The sequence below is a fragment of the Lissotriton helveticus genome, chromosome 8 (assembly GCF_964261635.1).
Source record: "Lissotriton helveticus chromosome 8, aLisHel1.1, whole genome shotgun sequence".
Lineage (NCBI taxonomy): Eukaryota > Metazoa > Chordata > Amphibia > Caudata > Salamandridae > Lissotriton > Lissotriton helveticus.
In genome coordinates, this window is record NC_136069.1 from 1,485,918,051 (window position 1) to 1,485,944,396 (window position 26,346).

A 26,346-nucleotide genomic window follows, 5' to 3' on the forward strand; every position below is an offset into this window, starting at 1 on the left:
GGGACGATTCCTGGCTTGGTCTAAGATTCACCCTATACCTCACAAATGAAGAATGCAGAAACAACTGTGAGGTATCTTAAGTTTTCATCTAGTGGGGGCAAGGCTGCAGTTTGGGCAGTACTGTTCCTACAGGAGCAAGACCCATACTGATTTTCATATGGCAAGTCCTTGTCTAGAAGTAGTGGGAAAAACACCATGGGCTAGAATGTGGCCCAAGCGATCACTAATGGCCAAGATGAATTCTAGCATTTTTTCCATAACTGTTTGTTGTGCTACATAAAGAAAGGACTTCACCACACTGTAGCGAAAATACACACTGCAGAGCAATGGGGCATGTCCTCTGGACAAGATGGTATTGCTAATAAAAGATTCTGACCTCTTCAAGCTAAAATATTAATTGAACACATAGGAGGTAAAATATACACATGTAATATACATGGAAAACAACAAAGGTTAAAGTGATGTTACAGTTAGGTTTTGTATTAAGATATACATTTATGTTAAAAAACCCAGAAAGCTACTGAAAGATAAAGTGGTTAAAGTGACCTTACAGTTGGGTTTGGAAATTTCATATTAACATACATTACCAAATTAAATATTGAACATACTGGAAATGCAACTTTTAAGAACACTTTGTTTAACCTGCCTGAAGCTGCAGTAGGTTCATCTGTATTAGCTCTCCAGCACTTACCTGTATCTATAAATTAGATGTGGAAGAGGTGTGAAAAATGCTCCACTCACAAACATTTTCTCTTTATTTTAAAGCTGGCAGTAGAATTCTATTGTAAGTTTTGTGACCATGTCTACTGTGTATGCACTGCTTAAATACTTTACAAATTGCCTTCAGTTTAAGCCTGATAGCTTTGTGTCACTTTACCCGGAATCAAGCGCAGGTTTTATTTTAATTTGTGTGACATCTAGCAGGTGTTGGCCTTATACCTTGCAGTGGACACTTATCCAACCCAAATAGTACACCACTGTAGCAAGGTGGGGAGGGATTATTCCCAGAAGGACTGGTGGGTCGCTGAAGAAGACCCCGCTGACTCTGCCCTCCCTCCTTCCCTTCAGACAGCATGGGTCCCCGAGCCGCTCTACCACAAAGACGGTGAAGAGGGCGCCTTTAAGTGGGCGTTCGAGGAGGAAAGCGAGACCACGCCCCTGTGGGACGTCCACGAATCGGGAATGACCAAAAAGCAGGAAGTGGTCCACACTACATGTAACGTCACCCCAGAGGAAGAAGGCGAGGAGAGAGCTGGGCAACGAGAGGCAGTCGAGAGAAGAAGAGATACGAGTGGAGATACGAGCGGAGAGCGGAGGAGCGAGGAAAGCGGAGGAGTGAAGCCAGGAGGCCAACGTTCCTGTGAAGCGCCGTGCCACACTCCCGAGGGAGGAGTGTGGCTGTCACAGGTACGGAGGCGTTTGGCGACCTGGGTGGGGAGAAGGGGAGAGGAACCTCCCGTGTAAATAACCCGTGTACAGACCCATAGCCATTCCTTAACGTTCCCACCCCGTATATCCACCCCATTCTATCAACATCCTGTACCTGACTCCCTTCCCCTGTCTTCCGTCCCTCGTGATCCGTACACCTTTTCCCTCACAATCCATCACTGGCCCCGATGTAAAGCACTACTCAGCGGTGTCCCCTGCACTCCGGGCTACCCTTAGGGGGTGTATTGCTCTGACTGTGCACTGACGGCGTTCCCTTTTTGTTGGTTCCCTTTTGGGGCTGAACAACACCGAGAGTCCGAGGGAGGAGCCCGAGGGAGGAACCAAAGAGCGCCCCATCAGAAGAAGAAGAAGAATACCTTTACCTAAAGAGACTAACAGGGTTGCCACCACGGATCCGGCACACTTTGCTAGAGAAAGGCTAACATCACGCAGCAGAAGAGCCTTGTTAAAAATAAAACCTGCTTTACCTAAGAAAGGTCTCCGGTCTGTAACTACGACACATATGTAGTTAGCATTTCATTAATCTATGTAGTACTTTACTGGACTCAGGATCAATATAATATTCTCCAGTAGTAGAAGAAGTGGATGGATCCCTCGAAGATGCAAAGGTGTTCTTTAAGATAGTGTTGCCTTGATTATGTAAGGATAGGTCTCATTATAGGTAACAACTAGATCACTGAACCTTTGCAATGGTGTAGGTGTGCATGGGAGAAAAAGCCATTAGAAATGAAGGAATGGGGGAGGGTAGCAAACACTTGGACAAGGAAAAATCCCTCATTTGCCAGGAGAATGAGGGCTAAGCTTAGGCCTTAAAGTCTTTACTAGGTCTAGTAACCTCAGACAAGGAATATAAACCTAATAACAGTAAATTGTCAATAGGGAATTTCTGATTAAATGTTACTTCTGATAAATTAACAGATATAATCAATGTAACAGATAGGACTTATAATACATCAAACATGTGTCCAATATTTGTGAAATGAAGTTCTAGATTAGCAGATATGTGTGAGAAAATCTTTCTATTTGGCATGCTCACTCTATAATTTTTCTTCACATCTAGTGCTTTTGATGTTTCAAAATACTTACATCAGCTGCCTGTGCTCAGTTACACACTGTGCAACTGCAGACATTTTCCTTTACCAAAGTGTAGTAATGAGAAGCCTAATTGAATGGAAATGTTTCCAACTTTGCACATAGAAATAAAGCATTTGCTTTAGATAGTCCATGTTTCTTGTAGCCTGGCTTGAATTCCTTCTTTTAGTTAAAAACATGATTATAAGTCCTTTTAGCTCACACTTGAGAGCAAAATGTTATCCAATCCAAATTCACACAATATTAGTAGTCCAGTATAAAAAGACCAGTGGGCCAGAGACCTATTTGATTAATCAAAGTCAAAGTCAAACCAGCTTTATTCGACGATTGTCATAAAAGCATAACAGTTAAAAAAAAATCTTTCATTTAAATAGGGATAAAATTATACAAAAGTGAGATAAAATTCATCATAACGACAAAAGTTTTGCCATATTTAAAAAATACAAATCAGTCAGAAAATTAATCATTTGTTGACTCATCCCTTTACACTTTTGTTTCTGATGACCCACGACCATCCTAAAAATTTACCCACAGCTATATATACTAAACAGCCACTATTCCACTCCTTGTGCCCAGCAATTTAGCCATTGGTCGCAACCAGACTCTGCGCGGGGCATGGTAGGCAGGGCACCCAAAAAGTAGATGGCTAATTGTTTCTTTTGGATCCGGGCAACATGGACATGAAGTGTTTCCTCCACTAGACCACCTGGATGTGAAAGCTCTGACAGGAATACTGCCGATACTCAATTGGAAATAAAGCTTTCTATCCAGTGGTTTTGTTATGTCGTCCCAGAATGGCTCAAATAGAGTCTCATCCTAGCACTCCATGAAAATCCCAGTTAGTGAGAGTGGAGCAGTGGTCCTGAACACTCTGGAGGATATCAGTCCCCAATACAAACCCTTCATTGCCTTTTTTGATGGAAATGTAGCATTAGTTGGGTCCTCCCATGCCTCCACCAGACCCAACTCTCTGAGAATCGCTCCAATTCCAGAGAGCCATTTTACCTGATGGAAGACATCACTTTTAATTTTGTCCATGAGTCCTGTAGCAAATATTTTAAATTCCGGCGTTACCCATAAGCACCTCCAGTATAATACTGGGCGAAGATTTGCAAGGATCTCGATTGGTCTCATACCCAAGTCCTGAAAAACGGGGCCCATGGGAGTACTCTGAGGTAGGTTAATAAGATTGCGTAGGAACCTATTTTCTGAGCCCGTAAGTTTGTTTAGGTTCCCAAGCCCCCAGATTTCTACACCGTAAAGTGCTGCACTCACAGCCTTAGCATTGTAGACAGTAATTGCCGGGGCCACCGGTTTTGTCAAGGACTTGGCATGTTCTCTGTTCAGTGCCCCTGCAAGTTGCCGATGTTTTAGCGTTGCTAGGTCTATCTGTTCATTCCATCGAAGATCATGCTGGATGGTTACACCCAGATATGAAAACGATTTGACTTGTTCCAGGGGTAGGTCATTCATGAGTATTTTCCCTCTATATGACTTGTGTTGGTTAAAAGACATACATTTTGATTTTAAAACATTTATTTCCAGCCCATGATTAATACAAAAGGCTTCAGAGATCCCAAGGGCTTTTTGCAAGCCACTAGGGGTCTTGGAAATAATGAGACAGTCGTCGGCAAACATTAAAATTGGTACCTTATCGCCTGCTAGAATTGGGGCGTCAACATTTGCCTCTATCAAAACCTTTGCCACGTTGTTAATATAGAGAGAAAAGGGTTGGGGCTAACACGCAACCTTGGCGCACCCCCCTCTCTACTGGGAACTGATTTTTGACACTTCCAGGAGGGTCCCATCTTATCTGGGCGTAATTGTGCTCGTGTAGTTTGACAATCAGAGAAAGAGGGCAGGAGGCATGCCCATGTCATTCAGTACGAGCCACAGGTTTGCGCGCGGGACGAGATCAAAGGCTGCCCTAAGATCAATGAAGGCAGTATATAAACTATCCCTCCCCCCCCCCAATTAAACAGTCTTCCAATAAAGCATGGCAAAATGTAATACTTGGTCGACTGTACCTATGCAGGCTCTGAATCCTGCTTGGAGTTGGGACAGAATGTTCGTCTCGCGCTCCCACTCCTGAACTTTGTTTAAAACCAGTCTGCCATAGATCTTCTGAATGGTGTCAATCAGGCTGATGGGGCGGTAATTACCTGGAAGTGACTTCTCACCCTTTTTAAAAACAGGAATTATTTCCGCCCCATTCCAGGATTCAGGTATAGGCAATCCCTTGGCTATCATGTTTGCCAGTAGTAATATATACTTTCCCCAGTGTTCTCTATCGTGTAGGAAGATGTCAGCTGGGACACCATCTATTCCTGGCGCTCTACCAGGTGTGATAGAAACCAGAGCATGTTGAATGTCCCTAATGGTAAAGATATCTTCCACCCAGGGGGTATATGTGACCCCATCTTTTTGTTCTAGGGGCAGTTCCGGGCCTTTGGCGTATTGGGGTCTAAAGTGTGCCACCCACTCATCTTGGGCTACCCAATTTTGGGTTTTTTCTGGGCGGCCTTCAGATCCCCATTTCAACAAATTCCAGAATTGCTTGGAGTTCTTGATTGAGCTAGCCTCCTTAAGCTCCCCACACATTTTTTCGTCCCAAGCGCGCTTGGATTTTTGAATAGTGGTTTTGTACACGCTCCTTGCAAAACGGACATTAGCACTAGATCCGGTTTTGATAGCCTTCCCTAGTTCGTGTCGAGCTTTCCTACATTCCTTAGTATACCAACTAGGAGAGGTATTAGTTAGTGCTTTGTTTGGGTTGTTTCTTTTAACAAATAAGCCTTTTAGTTGAAAAAACAAAGTTTCGTGCACCTTGGTAGCACTATCTCTCTCTAGTACTGAGGCTTCGGCATTAGCACAGGCACTCAGGTCCCTAATTGCTTGTTCTAATTTATTTAAAATAAAGTCAATGTTTGACTGACTTTGGGCAACTATGTGCCACTTCAAGTGGCGCATGTCATTTGTGAGGACAACCGTTTGGGGACATTCATCGCTTGGTTCCTCAGTTGCCACGGGCAGTTCCCAATAGGAAAAGGTCATGCATAGGGGGTTGTGATCACTCTCAAGGCGGTCAACAACCATCATGTCCGCTAGATGATTCCACAACTCAAGATGGATGACTGTCTTGTTCCTCCATAAAAAAAGACTCACCACTTGACAGAGGTTCGAAAGTTACATTAAAATTTCCTGCAACAATCACACGTGAATGTGCGGAGAATTTGTCAATAAGGTCGTCAAGGGCAGCAAATGTGCCAGACTTCTTCCCCCCGTGCTCCTAGCATACACATTGTAGATGTCTAGGGATTTAGCCTGATTAAGTGTAAGATATACAAACTGGATGTCCTTATGATTCGTCTGAAACTCTTTTACGATAATTCCAGAGTCCTGTTGGACCCAGAGTGTTAAAACACCCGAGGGTCGCCCTCTGTCACTTTTTTCGTCCGGAAAACTATAGTTTAGGAACCCTGGGAAATGTTGGGGGTGTAGTAGCCATGTTTCTTGGAATATGCCTATGGTAAATTGATTAACGAACAGCGCCCACTCCGGGCTTTGCATCTTGGCACTCAGCCCCGCAATATTCCAAGACATGATAGAACCGAATGTTTCAAAACCCTTTTCAAAACTTACATCAAGGCTCTGATCTGAGGGGCTGTCACACCCAGTATCCACCCCAAGATCCCCTATTGTGCAAGGGGTTCCTAGAGGGATACCTCATATCGTGGTTGGAGTGTCTGGTACCATGTCACCAAGGAGATTGAGTTTAGTACCGTCTGACCACAGTCAATCATTAGAGTCCAGGCACGACCCACCCACTTCTGTACCTGGTAATTGAATTCCCCTAGCATTTACCCACTGCAGTGGAGGTGAGGATCTCATTTGAATAAGAGAATGGTCCGGGGAACAAGATCTAAACTCTAATATTATCAAGTTTTGCGCCAGATTTTCGTGTTTGAAAGTGAGTTCAATAAAGTCAGTTCTACTTCCTGGGTACGACAACTTTGTGGCCCTAGAGATATCTTCCCTTATCATGGATCGGCATCCTCTGGTATGCCTGATCCAATGAATAGCTTTATTTGTCAGGGAATCTTTAGTTTCTATATCCTTCCCTAGGCTCATTTTTGGTACATTCACCATATATACTTTGGATAAATCGGGGGGAATCCGGCGGGGTAGAGAGGGACCTCTGTCTGTCAATTTTCTAGGGGGGGCATTAAAGTATTGGGGCTGTTAACAGAACTAGCATTAAGCTTTGGGTTCCCACCTATTTTTGCTGGTTCATAGGACTTGAATTTAGGGATTTTCACAGGCAAGGGTTTCAATGACCCCTCCCTATCTTTAGCAACTTTGCTGTGAAGCGTGTCGACCTTCCTCAGCATGCTACCCCTAGATTGTTGTATAGCAGAATGCTGAGTTGTTGACCTTTGCTTGTCCTCGAGTGCAATGCTCTGCTGTTTTTTGTCTAGGCTACAATTGGAGCATGCGCTTGTATTAGAAATTACCCTGTGGACTTTAGATGCTAAAATATCAATCTTATCTTGCATACTATAAATGAGATTACATAAACGGTTCACAACACTGCATAAGATAGTAATATCATCCCCAGAACCAAGGATGGATAAATGCAAGTTTGTCTCCGACCCCTGTATCCCCTGCAAAGCATCAAGTGTACTTGGTTGTATTAAGGGGTCCCCATTCTCATTATTTGTACAATCAATGTTCATGAGAGCAGAGAACCTATTTGAACAATAGACAATTGGATCAAGCGGGGTGGGGGGGGTTGTTACTACCTCTACATCTATACTCGCTTTGTCAGCATTGTCAAGAACCCCTTTATCAACATGACCTTCATCACAATTACGAGTGGTTTTTTTCTTCAAAAACATCCCAGGGACGACAGTCGGACCCCGTTTAGCGCATCTCTGCGATGAATCAGTGGTGTCTTCCCCTTTACTCTCATCAAGACTGTGTTCAATAGGGAGCTTAGATGTGAGAATATGAGTACAGTCTTCTATCAAATCGTCAATACGGGACATTACACAGTTCTCCCCTGCGTGTTTAGCCGCTATGTTAATCTTCTTAGACTTTCTCCTTTTCACCCGCATACTTGGTCCATCTACCACACCCTCCATACTTTTCCTCTTCCCCATTGTGCTAGTTCAAAGGACGCAGTACCTTGATGCGCAATGCGTGGATGTTAATGGCGTGGCCCAGCCCTGCCTCGTCCTGCCCCGGACGGCCACAGACGGCCCGCCGTTTGCCCGGGCTTCGCCCAGCTCGTCCCGCGATGCGCGGGTCAGGTGTGGTTATATACGCCTCCTCTGGGTGTTGCGGGAGGATGTGGTTGTGCCCCAAGGTCTTCTGGGCAAGGTAGACTCCCTCTATGCAGCGCCGGTGATCTCCCAGGTGCTCGCGTTTCCCGCTTTGCGGGAAACGCGAGAGGTAGAAATAAGTCCGTGGGGCGTTGCGTGGTTCACCCCTAGTCGTGAGCCCCAGTAGCTGCGCTTTCCAAAAAAAGACTGGTATTCCAAGGTTGAATCATCTAGGTGTCAGAAAAAAATCGCACAAATTCCAAAAAGGACAGGTTCTGGTCATTGCAGGTGAGAAGCATGTTGAGTACAAGATTTGCACTACAGTCATTGATAAATAACAGCCTCTTGAAAGCCTTAGGGGACGTCCACCTCACCTCTCCATGTGGTAGAACCTCAGCCACATGAGAAGCAGCCTATAGGATCCTAACAACAGTTTGAGGAAACCCCACAACAGGCTGTTCTACCACCATGCCATATCTCGCCTACTCAGCGTCTCTCGGGGAAAGGAGCGGGTGGTCACTTTTGCTTTCTTGCAGCGGCTTTGAAGCATAACAACATTCGATCTACCCACATCAGTGCAAGCACACACTTTTTAGGGCTCCACACTACTCCCCCACCATCACCACCGACAGGGAAACCTCCACAAATGGAGCCAGAGTTGTGCTGAAGACAAACAAATAGCCATTTTCAGGCCCGGCTGGCTCTGACGCTGCTACCTCAAGTGTTTTGCCATGCCCTAGTTATTAAGTAAAATCAGCCTTAGGCTCAGTGACAGTATTTAACAAGTGAACATCTACATTTCGGTCTGAGATCTTGTTATTCACATAATTCTCCCTATGACTGAGGAAGGTGGTAGTTGCACTTCAAGGGGAGAACACATAAAAGGCAGTGGAAAGTGGAAAAAAGAGTCCATTGTTTTCCATTCACATCTGATAGTGAACGTCCCTTCCAGCTAATTCTTGCTTTTAACTAGGATACCAGATTCTGAATTTATGAGTCATAGATTACGCAGGGCTCATTCAGATGGATGCTTAGTGTGGAGATATATGTTGATCTTCAGTAGGAAAAATTGAGTTGACCCGGAAGGAGAAATCTAAGCACATGGAAAGCACAATGTGACCTAATATTTTCAGAGGGAAAAGGGGCCATAGCATAGATACAGAACAGGAACAGAATCATACTTTGCCACAAGAGGGGAAATGTTAGTTTGGTCTGCTTAGAAGTCATCACCATTCCCTCGCTGATTCTAACATTAAAAGTACCATGGTATACGCACTCCCATAGGGAAGGCATCACAGCTGATGCACTGATGAGTTCCTGAATACCTGATCGAGGACTGTGGGTAGATTTTCTACAGCTTTATTTTAAATAAGTGGGAGTAAAGAATTATTCAAGGGATATTGACAGCTAGTGTTGCTAGTATTCTGATGGTTATCAGGAGCCTTATATAAGTTTCATGTTAAAATTATCCACATGTATCTTAACATGTTGGCTTTGGATCCTGGTGCTATGCACACTGCTTTGCTCCACTTTGGGATTACGGTCCCAGTTTATGAATGCCACCAATAAAATACAAATGAAATGAACAAGCTAGAACTGACAGCCAAGCCACTCCTTCACTATTTTATGAACAAAATTAATTTGTACTTTTAAATTTTAAAAAAGTTTACTTTTTTCCCAAAGTCTTGTAATTACCTTCCTTTTTCAGTTTTCCAGCACTTCTCACAATCTCATGTACAACTGCTGCACCGCTCTCCGGATCTATGCCTCCGAAGACCCATGCATCTCGATGGCCTCCAAGGATTACATACCGATCTGGTAAATACAATGTGACCGTACCTTTAATTACTAACTGTAGGCCACTTTAACAGAATTTATATATATGAAAATGCATTAGTAAAAATATCCATACTTTATAGGGATCTGTAAAATATGGAAAATAGTTTTACGGGCCATTTTAAATTTCACAATATATTTCACAGGTCTGTGAAGCACAGTTTCATCAACACAACGACTGCCTGACACACTTTGCCATATTACCAGTACGTTACCCTACATATCTACTGGAAAACAGGTTTGTGTCACAGATGTAAAATGGTTCGTTTACTTCTGTGATGTTTTGAATGTCCACGAACATTAAATGTGCCACTTAAAATAATCTTTTGTGACAAAATACAGAGGTGTCTACATTTTATACAGTAAAACCCAAATGTAGTAGTTATCGTGTGTAAGCACACTGACCCAGTGCTTAAAATGGAAAAATAGAAGTGCAGGTACTCTGTCCAAGAGTACCTAATTGTTTCAGAAAAGTACCGGTACTCTCCAATTCAAGGTATTGCATTTCTCTTGAGAAACGCCGGTACTCACCTTCTCAAAATAAAAAAGTGCCGGTACTCCGTACCGGACAGTACCGGCCCATTTAAAGCAGTGCACTGACCAAATCAGCAAAGAGAAGCTGAACTCATGCTGCTCTTTCGCAAAGCTAAAGACATTTTTACAACTAGAAATGTTGCCATTGCCGGGCTTGCAAATGTATTCAAAGTAGCAGACAGTGACCTTGCTTCAGGAATGGTAAGCTGCCAGACAGTAATATTTTCAAGATCGCTTTTATTTAGACAGTATGACATTAAAATAAAACAAATGCAACTCAATTATCAACAGTTTACCTGTACACTGGGTCTTTATAAACTTAGCTTCCATAAGGGAAATGGTGGTAAAATGTCTAGATATAGCACATCTACCGTTTGAAGGCTGAACCTTAGGCAGTATTTTCAACATTCTAAATTGATAAGAATTTGTGAGACATATGGCGTCAAATTACATCATATTGTGTCCCCTTGCTCCTTTCTTACAAAACCGATCTGGTTCTCTTATCTTTCTACTCCTTCTCCTCCTCGCACTCTTTAACTTTGACAGGTCAGTGTAGTTATAACAGATTTGAGCTGTTCTGTGATACTATCAGAGTGGCATTGTGATATAATAGTCTCCCCTCTCCATCCTCAGCTCCAACAAGTCATCTTTTAACCCTTCCTCTTACACACCACCAACTTTCACCCTTCTAGGGCCCACCTCATAAAACTCTGGCTTTTTGCGAGCATCACTGCTGACCAACCTCAGCATCACTATAGACTTTAATGAAGTCTGGTTCTTGGCCAAACTCAACAGACACTCAGTTCTGGGAAGAGTCAATGTCTCAAAAAATGTATTGGAATTTCATTGTTGATAAGTTTTAGTTGTCTACTGCCTTTAATAGAGTTTCACTGCAAGACAGCCCCTGTAACTCAAACTTTAAATCAGATAAATTCCACTCATGGCCATTCTCAGCTACAAAAGAGATCCTTCTTAGGTCTTTTTATGACCAGAATCAGCGGCAATACAGACATCAATTCATGCTAACCTACCTGCCCCTTAATAGCAACACTTTTTTCTCTCCCTCTCTGTCTCTCTCCCTCCATCCACTGTCCTACCCAGGCAATATTGCTAGGATGCACAAGGGCACCACTCTTCTGTAGAAGGAAAGATCGGCTTGGAGTTTTCACCCAATGGCAATCATGTAATGATGCAGTCCTGACCAAGGTGATCAAGGGTGGTGTGCACAAGTGCACTACCTGTACCCATCAATCTCACCAGCTAAATCAAGGTGTGCCTAATTGGAAAAAAGAAATCTGAAGGCAGCAAAGTCTTTCTTTTCTGATACTTCTTCATAGTGTGTAATGTAATCTTTTGTTTCTACTAGTGCAGGTCCAGCACAAGCCTATTTCAAAATGTCTCCACTGAAGTGGTATTTTGGAGAGTTGTTGAATACATTTATGTTGTCCCTACCCAATGACCTCTGTCGTTTTCAGTAAAGTTGAATGAGGAAACAAGTGTGATGATAGAGAAATACTTAATTTTTTTCATTGTTTCAGATTCAGTATTTAGTATTTTATTCAATTTCATGCTTTTCTTTTCCCATTCTATCTCCTACAAGCTCAGTATATCTGCAACTAATGTGTTATCTTGACTTAACTGGAGCCCTACTTCTGGCCATCTTAATTAGCCCTACAGAAAATAATGGGGTTTAATTGCTGACCACCTTCAATCATTCGTAAACCTAAAATAAGTTTCACTCCTGGGCAGTGCCAATGGACTGCTGGTCTTAATGATATTTCCATCATAGCTATTCTGATTAATCTCTTAGGCTTTTACGCAGTCTAACGCTCATGCAGGCTTAGGGGCAAATACCCTTTAATGGTTCCTCCCTCAAACCAAAGATTTTGTCAAATAGGTTTGGTGCAGGTAAAAACCCCTTCTGTTTTAAGTAGCCCAAAGGACTGAGGTCATATTTACTCTGGAGAGGTTATGTGTGGAGGAAACAGTTTCTTATGATGACAAAGTCACTGTAAGTTGAGGGTTTTAGGTATAGTTCTGTCATATCAATGTATTGACACAGGGCAGCACCTGAGTAATTCAGGATCAGAATTGCAAGGAAGTGACCCTGGGAAACCTCACTTAATATACTGGTAGTTGTGGAAGCATGAACTTGAAAGTTCACCATTTGAGATCTGCTAATCCTGGAATGATATGAAGCAGCATAATACCTTGTCTTTAGTCCTCTGTGCTCAACTGTATCAAAGGCAGTCAACTGGTCTAACAGCATCATTGAGCATGCAGCATGTTTGTCCAGAATATTCTGTACATTACCTTTAATGCTGCTGTCAATGACTGTAAATACGGATTATTAGTTGGCCTGCAGTATGCTATGGAAATTGTGTTGCTTTTTTATTTTGTAACGGTTGATGCTATGACTTTCCCTAGCATGGTAGGTTTGAAACTGAACAGTAGTTTGATGTCTGGATAGGATCAGGATTGTGGTTTAGGTTATGTGGGTAATCTGGCTAGCCTGGAGAATTGATGAATATGGCTTGATTTATGGAGGCACTGATCCGCTCATGCCAGATGTCTTGAAATATGTGGAAATTAGAGCATGGTTTTTATGGCTGGCAAGCAGTAGTCTGTAGGTTTTATATCTTTGATGGAATGTGCATTGCAAGCGGACATCATTTTCTCTTGTGTCTCTCTGCATTGAGATGGAGATGATGACCTTCTATTCTTACCTAAGATTCGTCAGCTTTAGTTTTGCTGAGGATGCTACTTGCTTCAACTATTGATTCTAAAAACCACAGTATGGTCTGGTGCAATATTCTTCGAGTCATGAAAGAACCAATATAGCCACTGATGTTGTGATGATGCTGTCTTACTTACAAGTCAACTCTGCAACACTCGTAAAGGGCTACATTTATTCTGTGAGAGCAGAAGAGTAAACATGTTCAGAGCAGAAACGAATCATCTGGTTAATATCGGGCTGGAGCAGATGGTAATGTGACACAGGACAGAAAAGTGGTCATTTCAGTCTGTAATGACAGCAGAAAAACAGCAGAAATGGTTAGAGTCACCAAAAATAAGGTCAAGCATTTTGCCTTTTGTAGGAGTAGGAAGTCTGGCCAGGTGGCAGAAGTACTGCAGTATGATAAGGTTGCTTTTGCCAACATATATTTGTTAAACTCATTTCCACTTTTGATGTTGAAATCACTGAGAAATATTGTTTAAGAAAAGAATATATGTTTCTGTTATGTACTTAGTCAGCCCTGAAAACAAATGTAGAGATGCTCTTTATTGGGCGGAAAGTTGTTTGTATGGTGATGGAGGTAGAGAAAATATTTTAAGACATTAAAAGGAACCACTGACCAACATTTTAATAATGACTGCTATGCCCCCTCCGACATTTTGTTGTCTTTAGGCCCTAAAGTTTGTGTAGCTTTACTAAGGGAGGCAGAATAATTTTGAAACTGAATACTCACTTAACCATGATTCTGCAATGAAATTTTCATTACAATCATGGTAATTTAGAAGGTTGATCATTTCAAGCAACATTGGCTGACCTTGCATTTAGAAGCCTGCATGAGATTAATTTTGGATTGGCAGTGATAGGGTGAAGTGATTTTGATGTGAATGAGAAGGAATTTATTTAGTCTTTTTTGAAGGTGTGTATGTGTTTCTGTTGCTTTTTCTGGACGGTGAGAATATTGAAATGGTGTGCTTGCAAACAGATTTTTAGAATGATGGTTAGTATGGAATTATTCGAACTGTTTTCATTTTCATCAATAATTATTTAAATCGAGAATTACTTTCCTACCTATCGCATCACATAAATAAGGGAAATACATGTTTAAATAGAGCAAGAGTAACAATGTACTCACTTGTAAGACTGCCTTCATGTTACTCCATTTAATATGTAAATGTTGGCAAATCTATCATTTTCAATTTAAACACCAGGCAGCTGGCCATAATATTTCCAAGGCACAAAGAAGGTTACCTCAAAGTATTACATTCTGTATTCCAACTGCAAAAATGAGTTGAGCTTACACTTAAAACCCCGAGAAATACTCTGAACATGACATAGCTGCCCAAAACTCATGTCGGAAGGTTTGCTCCGAGTGAGAATAACCAAGCTTTACTTTAAGCTCAAACTTGAAATATGACTTTAAAGCAGCGTGTACTGTTTGTCTGCAGTTTTTAGCTGCCTTACAAAAATGCCAAATAAATACATTAAACATACATCATCATTCGTATGTCAAAGCAGAAGTATGGGCTTGTTTGGCAGGGAAACTTTCCATATCTCGAAATCGCCAGCTGTTCAGATCCAAACAAATGTGGAAAGTAAAAAGATGATTTGTCTCACAAGGGAGGAATTGGAAAGTGACTAGGGGCAGTGGTCCATGCTCTCAGCCTGTCCCCTCTACCTATTCTGCCCCTTTCAAGTTGTCACTGAAGAATGGTGAATTTCTACCTGTATCCTTCAATATATATGCCTCTTGGTAATGGTTGTCTGACATGCTGGATCAAAAATACACTGGGCTCCTAGTCACTTCCTACTAACTCCCACCTACACACTCCACCACCCTGGGGAGGCGTAAGCTTTTGGCGCTGCCTCAGATTTAAGATTTCTCGTCAATCTGGGGCAGTGTCAAAGGGCCATGGATGTTGCTGGGAACGCCCCCAGCAACACCCATTGCACGCCCCTTTAGCGCAGCACACTGTGTTAAAGGGACTGATAGTCATAAGGCAGCAATAAGCCAAAAAAAGTGGCTTAGTGCTGCCTGATAAATATCACGCAGGCTTCTGCGCCACGGAACGTCACAAAAAGTGACGTTCCGATGGTGCAAGGGGCCTCATAAATGAGGCCTATTATATTTACAGTTTGCTGGGAGCAGAGGTCATTTACAGGTGACAGTGCATTCATTACCTGGTTCCACCGCTCCTTTTATGATACCAATCACGTTGTATATTCTTCGTATTTCATTGCTAGTGTGGATGTGCATTTTGACCTTCCTAAGACAATAAACATTCGACAAGAGTAAAAAGTCATTAAAAACGGTTCATAAATGATGATACAATTGTTTATGTTCAAATAACACATATCACAATTCACAGTATTTAACGACACAGTATTTATTCAGACTACACTGTGCAGACATTTTCTGCCAGTGATACTAAGATACAGCAAAATATGCAATCGCCTACAAAGATGTTACAGTGTTATTCACACAACCATAGAAACGAATTTAGAAAACTGTCGTGCAACTAGGCACACACACTTCTCTACTTTTGCATATTTTTGCAATAGCAAATATTGAATAAGCGGCCGGCCATTTTTTAATAAATAAATTAAAGGGAAAGGAAAATCCACAGGGATATTGTTAGGGGGGGGGGGGGACTATACCTACAAACAGTGCACTCGTTTTTAATTTTTAAAGGTGGTTGTCGGTGGGGGACTCCAGGTCCGGTAATCTTATCTTTTTCATCATCAGACTTTTACCTAGAGAAGGTGAAAGGCAGAAAAAGGATCGTGTAGGAAGAAATGAAAGCTAAGAAAGCAGTGAAAGGGAAAAAGTAAGGATGGAAAAGAGTCTGGGTACAGGAAGTGTAAGGTGGAACAGGAAAGATACTGGTGATGCAGTTAGAACTATTGGCATTTGGAAAACCTGATCTTGGGACGTGGTGGCAGTGGGTTTCTAAGTAAAGCTCTTTCACTTAATGATCTATTTATTTAATTAATTTACAGATTAAGCACTGCTGTGACAGTGCGTTTATAAACCAATATTGCAAACAATGAGAAACATATTGGAAACAGAACAGTGTTTTAAATGGGTCGGTACTCACCGTAGTAGTATAGAGTGCATACCATCCATCACCATTCATTTTTTGACAGGTGGGAACGCCCCCTGGAAGTGACGTAGGAGCCGGAAGTCCCGCCCCGGAAGTCCCACCCCGGAAGTCCCTCCCCGGAAGTCTGGGGCCGGAAGTCCCGGGCCGGAAGTGTAGGGCTGGAAGTGTAGGGCTGGAAGTCCAGGGTCTGAGGGCGTCCCCAGAGGGGCAGTGGTGAAAGTGGGGCAGGTGTAGGGTGCGAGTGCCCTTCACACAGGAATTAATGGCTGTGTGTCAAGGGCTGTAGAGGGCTGGTGTGAGGTGGCTAGGGTTAGCGGCAAGGCATCCAGTAGGGCCTATAGGGGTGTTTAGTGTTGTGGGATGGATGAGCAGAGACTTACCTGGGTGCGCCATGTTTGTTGGGTCAGCAGGGACATGCCTGGGCAAGCAGGGGCATGCCTGGGCATGTCCATTGGCTAGTAGAGGCTGCAGCCTGATGTTGCTTGAGCAGCGTCGTGGTCCATCTGTGGAATGGGAGCCCTAGAGTGTTGCAGGGTGTTTTTGGGGCGATAGGCCAGCCCCCAAGGAGGCGTGCCTGTGGCCTTTGGAGTTCCTGAGTGGTGGCCTGAGTCGTGGTGGTGTGCCATAGGCATCAGAGGACAGGAAAGCCATTGGCCCTAAAAGAGGAGGGAAGCTAGGCCACTGGATTGCGATGGTGGTAATTTTGTTGCCTAATTTTAAAAAGGCTATGGTCGAAAAAATGACAGCATTTATGAAAATAAAAATGAAAATTAAATGCAATAGTTATTTCTTTTTCATATGGTAACATGTCACGGCAGTGTTCTGTAACAGGCAGGCCTGTGTAACATAATACACAGCCTGAGTTTATTAATTTGGGTCAGTATGCAGGGACAGCTGAGGGCTGTGAAACAGGGTAATGCCTGTTTCTTTAACAGGGTAATGTGCGGTCACAAACCTAGACTGACAGGTCCATGGTGCAACATAATGCACAGCCAAAAGTTGAAAGGCACAATGTAAGTGACAATTACTAAAATAAATACATACATAAAGACATGTGTTGTGTATTGTGTTTTCTTTCTAAGGGAGGGTAATGTGATGGAGTTTATTAATAGGGGTCAGTATTTAGGGACAGCTGAGGGCTGTGAACATGGTAATGCCTGCTTCTTTAACAGTGTAATGTGCAATCACAAACCTAGACTGTCAGTTCCCTGGTGTAACATAATGCACAACCAAAGTTGAAATGCACAATGTAAGTGACAATTACTAAAAGAAAATAATAAAAGAAACCTTTTTAAAAGCACTGATTAAAATGATACAAGTATGAAAAGTCAAAATAAAATACATGGGGATGGTATGTGTTGTGTATTGAGTTTTCTTTCTAAGGGAGGGTAATGTGCTTGAGTTTATTAATATGGGTCAGTATGTAGGGATGGCTGGGGGCTGTGAAACAGGGTATTACCTGTTTCTTTAACAGTGTAATGTGCGATCACAAACCTAGACTGTCAGTTCCCTGGTGCAACATTATGCACAGCCTATTTGAAAAGTCTCTGAAACAAAGGACACCAATTACTAAAATAAAACTATAATCTTGCGTTATGCAACGGAGACTTCGCTCTATATGTGAGTGTTCGTGGCATGACTGATAAAATATGGTATTCATGTACAACAGGCACATTCTTCAGCAATATGACTAGGCATATTTATATAACAGTAACACACCAGGCCCCAAACCCAGAAAGGCGGCAAAAAGGCCTGGAGATGCAGCATGATGGAAAATGTAAGTTTTTTTTTTAGCGCCTAAAGACACGAAGAGACTTCTGCGCTGGGGGTACAGCTGGTCTGGTCTGATAAGCACGGTTCGACGGCGAAAGAGTGGCGCGAAATATGCACATGGGCCTCATAGCCAGCCGGCTAGTGAAAGCATGACATTTTAAAAACGCTTACTTTTACATTTGAGTGGGTGCAGAGAAAAATTGAAGGGTAATACGTAAATTATCTCTCCACCAGTTTTTAGACACTTAAAAATAGGACCGGTAGTGTCCCTCTATCAGAGTGCAGCAGATACTAGGGTACAGCTTTTTTAAAAGGAGCACTCTTACATGCAAACTCCCTGCAACATGTTCCCGCCAGACTGGAGGACGATCCGTCGGGGCTTTTATCAGATCCTAGCAGGTATAAAAATGAGGGCGCAACTTAGACGCACACTGGCACCCTGACAAGTCTTTGGAGCACCTACCAGCATTTGGCGATTGAACAGGCAGCAACAGAAGATCCCGAGGATAACATGGCACACCCTGGCAGAAGTTCTGATGATAATACCAACTCTATACTTAATGTAAGTAGTTATGTATATTGATTACAGTTTATAAAGTATTTCATGCATTACTTAATAACTTTTGGACATGGAATGACTGTACAAAGCATGCACACAAATGGCAATATAGTAATATGGCAGAGAGGCTTAGCAGTTTAAGGTGGGAAACATTTTGAAAAAAACAATGACTGTTATACACGTACCTTAAATGTAGATTGTCGCAGGACCTGTACTCTTGTACTTGATGCATGGCTTGGTAAAAGGGATTATTCAAGATCTGTGCTAGTAGAGGGGACTGGAGGCAAGACTATGGCGTGTGTAAAGTAGGGGTGTGCTATTATTTTAAAAAATATAAGCCTTTAGGGGCCCTAGGCATTAGGGGGACTGAGGGGCCTGCCTGGGTGGCCCCTAGTTAGTATCACAAGTGGGGGCGACCTTGGGAGGGTCGTTGCGTTCTACCTAGAGGGGTATTAACCCTCTATGTGACATTAGGGCCGGTGGAGACTGGCATTCTAGGCCTCCGGCACCCACATGCTATTTTGAAAAAGCCCCAGCACATGTCTGTTGGGCCCCGGCTGCTGAGGCTGTTCCTGAACCCTCCGAGCACCGCAAGTGCTCACGGGGCTATGTGTGGTGGTAGCAGACCCCAGTGGGGGAATTGGCTCCCCTGTGGGCCGTTTAAAATACTATTGGGGCAGGAGTGGTGTCGGAGCCTAGCCACGAGGGGCAGCGCCAGCCCCTAATTCTTTTTTAAAAATATCGGCGGCTTGTCAGAGGGGCTGGGACCAGCCAAGGCTACCCTATGGCCTCGGTCCAGCCCCAGCCATATCCGCCATGCTATGGGGGCAGGTGGGGGGCCTCAGAACAGCCTCCACATGGGCCCGCCATGACAGCCATGCTGCTGGGCAGGCGGTGTGCTCCGTAAGGGAGACCCATGCCTTTTCTTTTTTTTTTTTTTTTAAATAAAATATTGCAGTGACAGGGACGGCGGAGGCTGCCCTCAAGGCCTCCGCCGCTCGTACCTCCTTTGCGGTGCTGATCGCTGTGTCCTGTACTCCAGGAAGCGCTTTGTGGCTGGCGGCTGTCCCCAGCGGGGCTCCTAGGTGCAAATGAGCGCGAAGCTCAGAGCGTCTTCAAATCGCTCTGAGCCCCGCCCGCTGGCCCTGACGTCATGATGGGGGCGGAAGTGCCTTAAGTATGGCTTCCGCCCCTATCATGGCAGCGCTGTATGCGCAGCGTCCATCCTGATCCTATTAAGCCCCAGCAACAAATGTTATTAAATGCAGGGGGGTCCGCTCAAAGCGTGAAGAGTCCCCCCTACTTTACTGATAAGCCCAATATTTTAAGCAGGCATCTGTAAGCCTCACAATGAGCGCCGGTAGCATCCCCATCTATGCCTGTGTCCGGGACCCCTTGTGGTCATGGAGTCCCGGCGCAGGCTCAAAGAACATGTGATCCTGGGCAAATCTGTGTTCGTGGGGGAGATAACAGGGCAGCAGTTTTTTATATAGCGCAAACGCATTCCGAGGTGACAGAGAGCTTTACATAAGAACCTGTTGTAAGACATGAGGACTAAGGATTGTTCCTATAGCTCAATCATCACATCTTTCTGGGGATAAATAAAATGCCTACTGTAACGCACTTAGGGACACGCTTAATGGGCTCGGAATTCTCTAGGGCTCAGGATATATTTTATCATGTACCATTTGTTAGTATTTTAATATTGTATTATTTATTTATGCATATATACATATATATATTTTTTTCCCCTTACGCAGGATTTTCAAGAGCTCAACCTGTCTGATGCGGAAAATGCTGCTTTTGCCCAAGGTGCGTGTATAGAGCCAGTCTTTTAGAAATAGTAGTAAAAACACTCTTCCTGCAATTTTGTAACTGTCTTTTCTATATGTTTTTTCTTTTTTTTTTAGACGAGGACATGGAAATGCTACTATCCTTTGATATAATTCAGCAACAATTGGATGTTGAGGAGCGGGAGAAGCAACAAGCTTATAATACGCCTATTGTCGGTAAGTACAGGATATGTGTGTGTGTGTGTGTGTGTGTGTGTGTCATGCTTTATACATATATATTTACATATTTTTTTTTCTTTTTTTTTTTTTAGGGGCTGTGGCTAACTATGTGAATCAGGGTAACCCTGAAATCCCTGTTAAAGGAAGAGCCTTGAAAAGGTCAGCAACAGCTGTTAAAAAGGGGCGTCCTCCTGCGAAGTGGGCTCAACAAGCAGCACCTGTTATTAAAGGCGGCCCATCTACGGAAAAAAAAGATCGGCAACCAACACCAATGCTTAAAAGCGTGCCGCCTATGAAGAATTGTCCTCCACAAAGACTACAATCAGGTGAGCTTTCAACAGTAGTGACTTCATTTTAAAAAGCATGTTTTACCCTGATATAGTGTAAAGTAGAATAGGCCGCTGTTTATCACAGGTGTATGTAAGAAACTTCACTGTAATCATTGTTACTTTTTTTTAATAGTTTTTAATATATATATATATATATATATATATATATATATATTATAGTTTTTGATATATATTATTGTTTACCCCTGTAGAAACAGTGAACCTTTTTGCGGGAAGAAGACAACCATTCAGTGGCGATCATTTATCAATACATCTAAAGGACATCACAAATGTGGGGCAAAATAAAGCAAAGGAAACGGCTGTTGAGGCCGTTGAGGCCCAGAGGGACAACATTTACCAAGGTATACATTTATCCAAACGTAGTTGGCATCAAATTTCTGGTAAACCTGTTGAAGAGACTGTTGAAGATGTTAAAGCAGCTAAAGTAAAGCCTGCATGTGCGAAAAAGTTAAAGCTGGATCTACCATCAACCCGTGTTATTCAAAATGACCACAGAGGTTTAGCTAAAAGAAAATCAACTACTCAGCTGTCTAGGGTTGCCTCTTTCTCACAGATTCCTAGCGTCCTAGCGGAGGAGCAGGGCCCCGTAGACATTCCTACCACAGTTAGCTCCATACAGCCTCTGGCAGGTCATAAACAGAGAGTTAAAGGAGTGAGGTCCAGACAGGGCAAGAAGTCAGAGACAAACAGAGTCTCTGGTAATTTACAGACTGATCTTGAGAGTAATAGGGCCCCTATAGCAAATAATGACACTGTTATCAGCGAGGAGGTTGTTGAAAGTAATGAATCAGAACAGGCTTTGCAAGCCAGTCTTATAAAGATTCTTCAGGATATGTCTAGATTAACAGAGAGTTCTGAATTAGCACCCACAGAAGCGTCCGAACTGCTCTCAAAAGGGAGCTATGCCGAATATAGAGGCCCACCACCCAGCCCCGTCTCCCCGCAGACCACTAATGCCCAATATTATTATGATGAGCATTTAAATTTCTTTCATCCGTGGTCGCCGCCAGCCCCCGTTGCGACATTTGAGCCCACTAGCCCCCCCTCTAGTGTAATAATATTGTCCTCGCCCGCTTCAGACCATAGTATAGCTTTGGAGGGAGTTGAAAAGTTGTATTATAAATCAGCATTTAACCCTGAGGAATCCGCTCCAGGCTGTTCGCATTGGGATACTGCTTCTTTAGAGCCCAGCAGCAATAATCTTGATAATCCACCAAGTACCATGAGTCACTTAATAGGTGTTAATGCCCCGGGGTGTCTGCAGATGGCCCCAATTTTAACAGATATCAGCGCAGGTATCAATAATAAAGCTGCTAATAGTGATGAGGGAACGATCCAAATGAGGTCCTGTAGTAATGTAAGCCCCACAATAATAGAAACACTCGCCTTCAGAGACAATTTGGCAATAGTTTATAAAACTATTTTACTAACCAATATCAAAGAAATGCAAAAGGCTGTCAAGCAGGTAAAAGCTAGGGTAAGCTCTATAATCTCAAAACATGGGAAAGCAAAAAACAAGAGCCGGCCTATAAGCGAAGTGTTGGAGGAGATGAATAAAGCTGTGAATATATGTGCAAGCTGTGTTGTGACAGCCTGTAAATCATCAGCTAACCACCTGGCGCTCATACCATTATGACTAGACTCTGAGATAGCCCAAAGCATTTCTAATGAGGTGTTTAAGCCTAAAGCTGCATATGTATCAAAATATAAAAAAGCGATCCGCAAGATACTTAATAAGGCGCAGCTAATCTTACCAGCAGTGAAGAAGACAAAACAGGCGGAAAAGAACACGGCTGTTTAATGCCCTCACAGATACAAATAAGGAAGTGTAAAAAGGATCCTATCGAGCCCAAATTTACAAATTTTCTTGTTCAATCAGGATGTGGGAGGATACACCAAGACACAAGGGTTAAGAACAAACAGAAATGGCTTAATAGAACCATGATCCGTCGACGCTTAACAAGTAGCCTCAAGAAAGCGCGAACACATGTCAGAAGAAGAATTAAAAAACTAGCAGCTCAGGCATCCAGACAGACCCCCCAAGAGCCCCTTCCTGTAATATCGCCATGGAGCAACAGCCCTCAGCCTGAAGACTTAGAGCCTTTGTATTTAGAGAGCGTCAGAAGGTACAACCGTCATGCCAGGAAATTTAATGCTACAGAACACTATGAGGAGTTTAGGTTTGTCAATCTTGACCGTATAGCCTCATTAGAACAAGGCATTCTAGCTATTCATCAAGCTATACAAACACTCATAGAGCGTATGTTACAGGATACAGGCCCTAATGATTTTTTTCAACTGAGGTTTCAGGGACAAGATCTCAATAGTCCTTTATTCACAACTAGAGCAGCCCGGGATGTCTTTGATGCTGTAGATTTTTTAGAGAACCTCACTAATCTTTTGCAAAGCAAAAGTGAGATAATAGCTCATGGAACCTTTAGAATCATAGCTCTAGTTGTCCGATTTCGTGCCGGTGGTGCTTCCAGACCATTAAAGACTATTCTGTTCAGTAAAATCATAGGTATGAAACAAAGATGGCTTATTGATTTTATCAACCCTGAAACTAATACATGTCTGGCTGCCAGCATAGCAGGACTTTTGGCTAGCCGTGAGACTAGTGATGCTGTTATCTTGTCTAGAGCTAATGCAGCCCACACAGCTCTTAAAGTACCTACAAATCAACCTGTTGGCTTTGGATGCCTAGGGCTTTTTGAGAACTATTTTAAAGTAACAGTAAAAATTCTGTACAACAGCGGAGGCACATGGCGATACTTCACATGCGGGCAGCCTCTGAAAAACAAGACCATTTATGTTCTTCATCACGACAACCATTTTTATGGTATCCTGAATTTAAAAGGATTTTTAGGTGCTAAGTATCTGTGTGCCCACTGTGATCACATTTACACCAACCATCTAGCTCATGACTGTGAAATGCATTGTAAAATGTGTCAGACAGATGGATGCAAAGTTATATCGGAGCAGCGGGTGCGATGCGGCATCTGTAATCTATTCTGTCGCTCACAAAAATGTCTGACCATGCATAACACGTTTGTCAGGTGCAAACTTAAAAAAGATTGTGCTCAATGTGGGCATTATGTCGCAGAAGACCACAATTGCCCTGGGATGCAATGTCCCCGCTGTAAAGAGTCTTTTCAGGCTGGTGCAGAGCACCTGTGCTACATGCGCAAGGCTCGTCAACCCCCTAAAACAGAAGATTACATCATTTTTGATATAGAGTGCACCCAAGAAACATCCGTGCATGAGCCCAATTATATCTACGCTCATCATCTAACTTCAGATGAGAACTGGGAGTTTGAAGGACGATCATGCGTGAGTGATTTCCTAGTCACATTTATGCAGCCCAGATATAGGGGGTATACCATGATGGCTCATAACTCAAAGGGGTATGACTCCTTTTTTATTTTACAGAAGTTGATTAGTGAAAAGATGCCTGTAAAGCTCATCACCCAGGGCTCTAAGTTAATGTCTGTAACGGTTGTAACCTTACAAATACGTTTTATAGACACCTTGAATTTTCTTCCCATGAAGTTAAGTAAGTTGCCAAAAGCGTTTGGCTTTCCTGGATGTAAAGGTTATTTCCCACATTTTTTTAACACATGGGCTAATCAAAATTACGAGGGTCCTATGCCACCTACACACAGCTACGGAGTTGAGTACATGATGCCAGATGAGAAAATTAACTTTTTACAATGGTATAGTGAAAACAATGACAAACCCTTTAATTTTCAGAGCGAGTTACAACCGTTACAGACATTAACTTAGAGCCCTGGGTGATGAGCTTTACAGGCATCTTTTCACTAATCAACTTCTGTAAAATAAAAAAGGAGTCATACCCCTTTGAGTTATGAGCCATCATGGTATACCCCTTATATCTGGGCTGCATAAATGTGACTAGGAAATCACTCACGCATGATCGTCCTTCAAACTCCCAGTTCTCATCTGAAGTTAGATGATGAGCGTAGATATAATTGGGCTCATGCACGGATGTTTCTTGGGTGCACTCTATATCAAAAATGATGTAATCTTCTGTTTTAGGGGGTTGACGAGCCTTGCGCATGTAGCACAGGTGCTCTGCACCAGCCTGAAAAGACTCTTTACAGCGGGGACATTGCATCCCAGGGCAATTGTGGTCTTCTGCGACATAATGCCCACATTGAGCACAATCTTTTTTAAGTTTGCACCTGACAAACGTGTTATGCATGGTCAGACATTTTTGTGAGCGACAGAATAGATTACAGATGCCGCATCGCACCCGCTGCTCCGATATAACTTTGCATCCATCTGTCTGACACATTTTACAATGCATTTCACAGTCATGAGCTAGATGGTTGGTGTAAATGTGATCACAGTGGGCACACAGATACTTAGCACCTAAAAATCCTTTTAAATTCAGGATACCATAAAAATGGTTGTCGTGATGAAGAACATAAATGGTCTTGTTTTTCAGAGGCTGCCCGGATGTGAAGTATCGCCATGTGCCTCCGCTGTTGTACAGAATTTTTACTGTTACTTTAAAATAGTTCTCAAAAAGCCCTAGGCATCCAAAGCCAACAGGTTGATTTGTAGGTACTTTAAGAGCTGTGTGGGCTGCATTAGCTCTAGACAAGATAACAGCATCACTAGTCTCACGGCTAGCCAAAAGTCCTGCTATGCTGGCAGCCAGACATGTATTAGTTTCAGGGTTGATAAAATCAATAAGCCATCTTTGTTTCATACCTATGATTTTACTGAACAGAATAGTCTTTAATGGTCTGGAAGCACCACCGGCACGAAATCGGACAACTAGAGCTATGATTCTAAAGGTTCCATGAGCTATTATCTCACTTTTGCTTTGCAAAAGATTAGTGAGGTTCTCTAAAAAATCTACAGCATCAAAGACATCCCGGGCTGCTCTAGTTGTGAATAAAGGACTATTGAGATCTTGTCCCTGAAACCTCAGTTGAAAAAAATCATTAGGGCCTGTATCCTGTAACATACGCTCTATGAGTGTTTGTATAGCTTGATGAATAGCTAGAATGCCTTGTTCTAATGAGGCTATACGGTCAAGATTGACAAACCTAAACTCCTCATAGTGTTCTGTAGCATTAAATTTCCTGGCATGACGGTTGTACCTTCTGACGCTCTCTAAATACAAAGGCTCTAAGTCTTCAGGCTGAGGGCTGTTGCTCCATGGCGATATTACAGGAAGGGGCTCTTGGGGGGTCTGTCTGGATGCCTGCGCTGCTAGTTTTTTAATTCTTCTTCTGACATGTGTTCGCGCTTTCTTGAGGCTACTTGTTAAGCGTCGACGGATCATGGTTCTATTAAGCCATTTCTGTTTGTTCTTAACCCTTGTGTCTTGGTGTATCCTCCCACATCCTGATTGAACAAGAAAATTTGTAAATTTGGGCTCGATAGGATCCTTTTTACACTTCCTTATTTGTACCTGTGAGGGCATTAAACAGCCGTGTTCTTTTCCGCCTGTTTTGTCTTCTTCACTGCTGGTAAGATTAGCTGCGCCTTATTAAGTATCTTGCGGATCGCTTTTTTATATTTTGATACATATGCAGCTTTAGGCT

General features: G+C 42.9%; 1 protein-coding gene across 1 annotated transcript in view; it reads right to left on the reverse strand.

The window, feature by feature from the left end:
• LOC144773425 (glutamate carboxypeptidase 2-like) overlaps positions 1-26,346 on the reverse strand; it is a 508,326-nt gene that overhangs the window by 224,000 nt on the left and 257,980 nt on the right. The window contains exons 9-10 of the mRNA XM_078658419.1: positions 15,151-15,236; positions 9,561-9,680 (exon numbers count right to left, since the gene is read on the reverse strand). Of these exons, the coding sequence (XP_078514545.1) occupies positions 9,561-9,680; positions 15,151-15,236 (206 nt within the window). The remainder of the gene's footprint in view (positions 1-9,560; positions 9,681-15,150; positions 15,237-26,346) is intronic.